Source organism: Amblyomma americanum, chromosome 1 (genome assembly GCF_052857255.1).
Source record: "Amblyomma americanum isolate KBUSLIRL-KWMA chromosome 1, ASM5285725v1, whole genome shotgun sequence".
Classification (NCBI taxonomy): domain Eukaryota; kingdom Metazoa; phylum Arthropoda; class Arachnida; order Ixodida; family Ixodidae; genus Amblyomma; species Amblyomma americanum.
The window spans coordinates 359,277,375-359,285,986 of NC_135497.1; the positions used below are offsets into that span (position 1 = coordinate 359,277,375).

An 8,612-nucleotide genomic window follows, 5' to 3' on the forward strand; every position below is an offset into this window, starting at 1 on the left:
CGACACGTGGCACTGAAACATGCCTGGGCCCGAATTACGGAACTCGCTCTAAAGTTGTAGAGCGTTACGTCAAAATGACGACAGCATGACGACAAGGCTAGACGTCAACGCGTGACGGAACGCGGAATCAACCAATGGCTAGTAGGGTGCCGCCCCGGAAGCGCTTATTTGAACGACAAGAGGCCAATTTGCACGGCAAGGGGCCGTATGCTAACTTTTTTATAAGAATACGCAGTGAATAAAATAAACATTGTTTTATTCTTTTATAAAAGTGTATTTCACTCTCACTGCCATGAAGTAAAACAAGAAGGACATTCACTTTTGCAAATAACTCCTTTCGTGGGTAAGTTTTGTTGCCATGAGGGCGCGCTGGCAGATGTAAACACTGAACATGGCGGCCTTCTAAAAAACAGCTGATCCCACGGCTAGTTCCTGCTTTTTTAGGCGTCGTCTGAAATCAAGGTTCTATTTGGTTGTCCAAAGTGAGCGGATAACAATTATCGAAGCCAGTGAAGGTCACGGGCCTCCAGAAAGGAACCTGCACGAAACGTCGGGCCCGAAAATCGACGAAGACAACTTGAGGTAAGCCTGTGTTATTGGTTTAAAGATGCCACATGCCAAGCATATGATTTGGGTTCTGTTTCTTTCACTTTAGCAAATACAAGGCGTCCACGAAGCACGGCTTGTTGGATAAAATCAACTTTTTTGGCTTCATAAACGTCTGGCACAAATGATTCAGTTGGGAAGGAGCAAGAACCAAGCAACGCGGTTGGGCGCACGCTAACAACCTTGCTCGTTTTCGGTCGTTCTTGGCTGTGCTATAAGTTGCTGCAGCGCAGCACACGCATATGTTCCTGTAAAAACATATTAGCCCGAACTCAGAGCAAAGGTTTTTCCCTGTTATTCCCTGCTTTCGAAAAGCGGAACAGAAACTATTCCCTGTTTGTTTTCCCCGCTGTGTTCGCTGCTGCAATTCTCTAAGCGGGAATTATAGTCTCGAAATGGCGCCAACACGAAGAATGCCGAGCGAGCAAGAGCTAATCGTAATAGAGTCTATGAAGAGCCATCCGCTCTTGGCTCGGGCTTCTGCCGACCTAACAAACTCATACACAGCTGTTGAAAAGCGCGAGCTGTGGATCCAGCTTGCGTCGATTCTCAACAACAAGGGGTCGGCCGTTTAAAAACATGATGTCTTTGCCTTGCGCCTTGCTAGCACTGTTTATTCCATCTGTGGTGTATTTTAGTCTCGGAGGAGGTGCAGGAATGCATAGACAAGTGGTTGAGCATTATTGATTGCTTCTCTTTTGCTAGTGCTCTTTTAGTTTCATGGTTTGCCAGTACCAATCAGCCGCACCTTTTACCCTGTTACAGCAGAGGAGATGAACGGGGAGCCTCAGCAAGTTGTCGACAAGACACACGGAGCCCCACAGACCGTGAGTTGGCTTTCCATTATTCAAGCTCCATACTACCCTTTCTGGCAGCTGATTGAAAGTAATAGCACTATACTCTCTGGCAGCATTTGCAGCAGTAGCCAAAATACTGCAGAGATTCTACAGTACACACAAAACTATCTCTCTCTGGCTTTGCCACGCAGTGCAGAATGTTTATTTCTCTTGCAGTGAGGCTGTGACATCTCCTAGCAGTCTAGCAAATGTGCACATGAAATATGCTACTACAATGCTGCCCAAGATTGCTGTCCTGTATATTTATGTCAAGCCCTCTAACACATTGTACCAAATGTTTTGCGTATTCCACCACGTGATGAGCACATTTTCTTTCCCGACAGCTACACCGGTGCCCTCGCCGCAGCCCTCACAGCAGCACACACCAGAGCCCCCACTGCAGCCCTCAACACGTGCCACGCCTAGCCTTCTTGGGAAGCGACGGCGAGACGATGGGGCCAATAAGGTGCTGCGCCAGATGCTGTATGAATCGCATCGTTTGGATTCCCTTACTGACGCCCGGAACCGCCAGGACGCTGCTTTTCAGCAAAGCATGCTGGAGGTGTGTACTCGCTGCGCACACTGCACTTTGAAGAGTCGAAGCCGTCACCTGAAGCATAAATATCAGTGCTCTCTTTTGAGCACCTCTACTTCTGTTTTGACGCCTCTTGTGGGAGGTGGTTGGGACAGCTGAGTTTATGAAACTGACACGAGTCTTCTACAGCCATACTTTGTCCAAAATATCTCAGCACCTGAAATTTTACATAAAGCTTAAGCGAGATCTCAAAATTGGTTGTCAGTAATAATTTGTAATTGGAAGTATTTTTACATGCAGGCCATATGGGAGGTGACAGATGCTGTGCAGGCGTCAAATGGTCAGCAAGAGCTGCTCATCCAGAATGTGAACCTACTGACGCTAATCTTACAAAAGCAGCTTGAGCCACCTGCACCACATTGAATTGTTCATATTTATGTCATTATTTGCTTGTTTTTATTTTTATGAAAGAACCTCTTCATATGTTTATATTTATTCAAGAACATTATTTACTTCTCTGCCAGGTGCAGACTCATTGAACTATTTTTAGTTTGCTTGTTAAAATTTCTGTTTTATGTGTTTGTTTATTTACATTGTCTGCTTCTCTGTCAGGTTTCTGTTTTTGTATTTATTCAAGATCATCTCTGTCATGTGCCATAGCATCATTTTTTTATTTCTTGTAAGCTCTGCAGGCCCGGATGCTTCACACTGTTTATTTTCTTCCAGTTATGTAATTTAAGCTCTGCCAGGTGTGAAAGCCTCCTATACTCTTTTATTTTCCATTCCTTTCAAATGTTTACCTGCAGCTGTGGCAGGTGCACAAGGTGCAATTTCTAGTGCTTGTTTTCTTTCATTGCAATATGTGGGGCAAAGTTGTTCTGAAGTGACTAGTTATGAAGGGCACCATAATATGGGGATTCTGGATAAATTTTGAACACTTCGATTTTGTGTCTGTTAAGGTTGTTTGCATGTTCCTGAGTCGTTTTTTTTTCGCATTACTTTTCCTGCTTTTCCGTAAAGTGTCCATTGTGTGCATTGTAACATGTTCTATCCTCAGTAGACTCGAGGAAAAATGAGGCTTGCCAGCATTCGTCCAAAGTCGCTTCTGAACTAGTGTTGAATGCAGGCAAAAAAAAATTTGGCGGATGCTTGAGCTCCGCCTTTAAAGGTATGATGCAACAATGTTAATATCTCTCGTTTGTGGATCCCTTTACAACTTCAAACGCAGCCATGTTGGCATCATCGTCTGTGATACTCGTGTGTCTTTTACACGTAACATGATTTTTTAGTCCAGTAAAATCTACGAAGAGCAATGTCGTGTAGCACTTGCTGTGCATTCGACCAGTTATGCAATGTGTTTCAGAAAACTGCAAACCAGGGCTGCATCGAGCCTACAAGTCTGCACAACATGCCAAACCTGTGATTACTAGCATTCAAGCTGGCAGTCAAGATGAAGCTTTTTTTTTAAGGGGCAAACAGCGTGTAAGACTTAGACGGAAAGCAAAGAAAACATAGGACGAGTGCTCATCCTGTGTTTCCTGTGCTTTCCGGCTATGTCTTTCGCACTGTTCGCCTTAAAAATGTACAGCCAACTCGCCCGTTTGGCCAGAGTGTAAGATACAACTGTTATTGTGCAATCTCTGCGCAGCACTCGACAAGGCATATGCAAATCACTGTTGATGCTGCATGCTTTTGTTTCCCTGCTGTGTGTTACAGTTGGCAAACTAGTATGAACAGCTGTGGCGAAAAAAATTATTGTGACCAATGAATAAACGTGGTGCAAAAACAAACGCTTTACTGGTTCCTAGCAGTCTCCACACCACACTTTTCCCTCGTGCACATTCATCAAACACATAGTTACAGCAAGCAACTGTTTGCCTAAGTGGGCAGATCGACGTAAGCAACGGCGAAAGACGGTGTACAAGGATGCATTTCACTTGTTGGACGAGCTGTTTCGGCGTGTATTTCGACTTGAGAAGGAGAAAGTGCAGTAGCTGTGCGGCAAGCTTGCTGATGCACTGAAAGGCGTACTGGTGACCACTGCCGGTGGAGCAGCAGTTGGTGTGTGCACTTCATATCTTGACACTGGAGGCTTTCAAGCACACGTAAGAAAAAGTAATTTACAAATGCTGGAATGTGGCTACCAGTGGCCAAGGGCATCATATCACACAGGGGCTCGCGCACTAACAGAGGGCAATGGCACTGCCCGTAGCAAGAGTGGCTACGACGACTCGCCACGCCAGCACGGCGAGTCATTGCAGCCACAGCTGCCAGATGGTCTAGGGCTTACTGCCGGTGGTGCTGCTGTTGCTGCTGCTGCTGCCGCTGCTGCTGTCGCCGCACCATCTGCAGGTGTGCTTGCCTCTGCGGACGGGTTGTGCCAAAGAGGCCAATTATACGGTCTCGCATGGCTCTACCACGCAGGTAGGTCATGCGGGATCCTGTCCCCGCCAAGTACCCGGCAAGCAGAGGTGGTCCATTGTTGTCAGGGTCATCAGTAGTGTCGTCTTCGTCTGCAGCCAGGGCTTCTTCAAGACAGATGTTGTGCAACGCAGCACACGCTGCAATGATGACCACCGCCCGCTCCGGCTCGTAGTGGAGTGTCCGGTACCTTTGAAGGCACCGGAAGCGGCTTTTGAGAACACCAATGCAGCGTTCCACAACACATCGCATTGAGGCGTGTGCTGCGTTGTACTGCCCTTCTGCAGTGTTTGCACCAGGATGCCCTGACATTGGTGTGAGCAGCCACGGCTCCAGTGGATATCCACTGTCTCCTGCACGACCAAAATTTGCAGTGAAGTGTGTTGTTGCCTATGTAATAAATGATTCATATCAAGCAGCTCAAAGCCAGTATGCTGAACCAGAATTCATAGGCATGCAGAATATTCATGACTAAGGGGTACCTCTGTAAGCACAGCCTTCTAGGTTAATGATGTACTGTGATATCTTACACGACAATAACGATGTGCACACCTCTTCTGCCTTGATGTTTTACGCTTGAAATACGATTCACTTTATAACAATGTTTCTTGTGCCTCTGCACCAGCAGTAACAGTAAATACACAAAAATAAATACGATACATCATATTGTTGCATGTCATCCATGTTATAACCCGCCTCTTTTAGGTATGAGCCACTGCTGTAGCTTAATACGTGCTGTCGAAGTGCTGCTTACCCAGAAGAAACTCTCCATCCTCCAGCGGCCATGCTCCACCTTCCGACGCAGCCGTGAGTAGCGCCAAGAAAAGGCATCGTGACAAGACCCCGGGCAGCGAGGGTCGACCGCAAGGATCTTCATGTCTGCGTCGCAGATCTGCGAGAAACACAGGCAGACAATCTTGGACGTGAACTTCCACTGTCGAGGTCGCGGCTTTCGAACCCATGCGGTCAGAAAGCCAGTCTACTCACGATCATGGTGTTCATCGCATAGTATCCTTTGCGGCTCCAGAATGCTGCCCGGTTTGCTGGGTCTCCCCGCGGCGCTTTTATGGCAATCAGCGGGCCGTCGACGCAGCCGACGACGCCTGGGATGGTGCCGCGGGGAAGGAAGGTCGCCTTCGCTGCCGCTTTTTCCTCGGGGTGCGCCGGGAAACGCACCCATCCCTTCTGTGCGCCGACTTTGCAGATGGCCTCAGCCACACGCCGCACGCACTTGCTCACCGTCGGTTGTGCGAGGCCGACGGTCTACTCGTTGCCGACGCACACTTGAAAGCCCCCGGAGGCAAAAAAAACGGAGCGCACAGCACCTGCCGCCGCACCGACAAAACGCTCGTCCGTACGCCTCGCAGTTCGTCTGCAAGTTCGCCGCACAACCACTCCACTTTCTCCTTATCGAGTCGAAATAACCGACGGAACAGCTCGTCCTCGTACACCGTCCTTCGTCGTTGCTGGCGCCGACGTTGCCGCCTCCGCCACCAATAAACAGCAGACGACGCCGCCGCCATTTTCCCTCTAAAACTCTGTAGACCGACTCTTCGCGGTCGCAAAAAACAGTCTAAAACCGCGGGCATAATTAGGTGCTCAACGTCATGCGTTTTTTCTTGTCCGTGACGCCATTGCAGCTTCCCGTGACGCAACTTTTCAAAATGGCGCCGGCGACCAATAGGAGCGGGCATTTTAGAGCGCTCTCAATTGTAGAGCGGTCGGAGCGAGTTCCGTAATCCGGGCCCTGGACGCGCTTGGCGGGAGGCGATGCGGCAGCGATGAACGAAGCCGGGGCATCCGGTGCATCCGCGCCGGCTATACCGCGCGCTGTAGGCGAGACGTAACACCGGTGGCACCGGAGATTGAACCCAACACCTCCTGCATGCATAGCGGATGCTCAAACGACTAAGTCACTGCTGCGGTCCAAATTAGTGTGGCATTATTCTGAATGAAACAAAAACTTATCAGGGCCAGTACTGCAACTTGCGTCCTTTTGGCAGCACCTGCTTGGCCGAAATGCTGAAGTGAATGAGCCGACACTTTCAATTCGACTGGCCAACCAAGTGTCACTGAAAGGACACTTGGACGCAGTTGGAATACAGACCCCCGTAAAAACACTTCCGCTGCTCCTCTCTTTGCAGACCATGCTAGCTATGAAAGCCTAGTGTTATTCTTGAAGCACCAGAATAACTGGATAAGGAAGCAGCGAGGTAGCGCAGCACATAATCCATGAAAAAAAATTGAAAACACTGGAGGTAAGCTGCCTGAAATCCAAAATTTTCTTTAAGAACTGCACTGGAACCATGCCCTGCCCTGAAAAAAAGCAGTACAGATATACGCACCGAATGCTGGTCTACCATCCTGTGGAGTACATTTGGCCATGCCAGTCATAGTTGTAGACTATTAACAAGGTGAAGACAGGATCAAGACAAGAGAAAACTGCACATTGCCTCAGAGGGATCCCAGTCTCTGCATATGCGCCAAAAAGAAAAACACAGAGTAAAAAAAAACCACTGTGGGGAAGGATAAGATGTGAAAAATTTTGAGCCGAACAGAAAGTTATAATGCCGGTAGCTGCCTAATGAATAAGCAGAACAATGCAAAAAATTTGACAGCACAGCTGGTGCATTTGCTCCTTGCAAGGTACACTGCAGGAAAGCATGAATATTATTAGGTCGTACGAACTGAAAAAACATGCAGGCGGAAAAAACAGAAACACTCCCTTGCCCATTACCAAGCTAGGGAGGAGCAGACTAGGCTTCAACCTTTCTTTTTTCAAGCAAGCAGAATGGATTAAACAATCATTACTGGGACTAATGCACGCGGATGGTATAGTGCTAATGGCTGACAACAAGGAAGATTTACAGAAGTTGATAGACATGTGGTACAGAGGGAGATAGATTACGTTTCAAGTTTAGTAAGAAAAAATCTGCAGTCATGATATTTAATGATGAGGTCGGCGAGGATAGAATACAGGGGTTCACGCTAGAAATAGTGGATGAGTGCAAGTATCTTGGGGTGTGGATAAATAACGGCGCTGGGTATCTGACAGAGCATGAAAAATATGTAATGAATAAAGCTAGTAGGAATGCAGCTGTCATGAAAAATGGGGCACTGTGGAATTACAATAGGTATGAAGTGGTAAGAGGGATCTGGAAATGGGTGATGGTTCCTAGCCTGACTTTCGGTAATGCGGTCCTGTGCATGAGACCAGATGTTCAAGCAAGGTTAGAAATTAAACAACGTGGTGCAGGGAGGCTAGCTTTGGGAGCACATGGCAATACACCAAATCAGGGGGTACAGGGTGATATGGTATGGGCGTCGTTCGAGAGCAGAGAAGCTAGCAGTAAGATAGCATTTGAGGAGCGATTGAGAAAAATGGAGGAAAAGCAGCGGGCTAGGAGTTTTCAGATACCTGTACATAAGGAATGTTGACACGAAATGGAGAAAGCGAACTAGAAAATTGACTAGCAAATATCTGGACAGCAGTCGGGGAGTAAATTAGCAGTTATCGATTAAGAAAAAGGTTGAAGAAACAGAGAGAGCTCTGTGCAAAACAGGGATGCTGACGAAATCGGCACTGGGAACATACAGGATCTTTAAACAGGAAATTGCCAAAGAAAATATTGATGATAATTGTAGGGGAAGTTCTTTGTTGTTTCAGGCCAGGACTGGAGTTTTGCGGACTACGACCTATAGAGCCAGGTACCATGAGATAGACAAGTTGTGCATTGCGTGCGGAGAGGAGGAGGAAACGGCTGAACACTTGATACTTTTCTGTAAAGGGCTTCACCCTACAGTGGAAAGCAGCGGGGGTGATTTATCCAAGGCATTGGGGTTTAAGGACAGTGAAGGGAAAGTAGATTTTATGCGGGTAGAAGTAACCAAGCGAAGGTTATCTGATTGGTGACTAAAATCAAGCGAAGAGTAAAATTTCATAAGTCATGGCTAGGTGGCTTGAGCCACCGCCCGATTTAAAGGGTTCAGCCGAATCCATCCATCCGTGCCAAGGTCGGCTGCTCCGCGAGCCGTCTGCTGCGTTGCCGCGGCACGGCGGTACGTTGTATAAGTACTGCATGGTGCATTCTTGAGATATTTGCTGGCTGCTAGTGTGTTCTACGGCCGCCGCGTTGGCTGAGTGGTTATGGCGCTCGGCTGCTGGCCCGAAAGACGCGGCCTCGACCCCGGCCGCGGCGGTCGAATTTCGGTGG

At 47.9% G+C, this 8,612-nt stretch overlaps 1 protein-coding gene and 1 long non-coding RNA gene across 3 annotated transcripts; one reads left to right on the top strand and one right to left on the bottom strand.

Moving 5' to 3' along the window:
• Nucleotides 1–353: 353 nt before the first annotated feature.
• LOC144115607 (uncharacterized) lies at nt 354–3,310 on the top strand. Of its 2 annotated transcripts, XR_013311471.1 has the most exons (4): nt 354–582; nt 1,372–1,433; nt 1,787–2,004; nt 2,278–3,310. It is a non-coding gene; the product is annotated as an uncharacterized LOC144115607 (long non-coding RNA). The 2 variants fall into 2 exon arrangements; XR_013311470.1 differs by having other exon boundaries at nt 1,787–3,310.
• Nucleotides 3,311–3,748: 438 nt separating this feature from the next.
• LOC144115606 (uncharacterized) lies at nt 3,749–5,176 on the bottom strand. Its single transcript, XM_077650028.1, has 2 exons — nt 5,153–5,176; nt 3,749–4,751 (listed from the first exon to the last, which is right to left on the bottom strand). Exon 2 carries the CDS (start codon nt 4,708–4,710, stop codon nt 4,264–4,266), a length of 447 nt encoding a protein of 148 aa, XP_077506154.1. The 5' UTR covers nt 4,711–4,751; nt 5,153–5,176; the 3' UTR covers nt 3,749–4,263.
• Nucleotides 5,177–8,612: the final 3,436 nt, after the last annotated feature.

What these genes read in the sequence shown, in the direction of transcription:
- LOC144115606 (XM_077650028.1), bottom strand. Translation starts at nt 4,710, where the DNA reads ATGTCAGGGCATCCTGGTGCAAACACTGCAGAAGGGCAGTACAACGCA.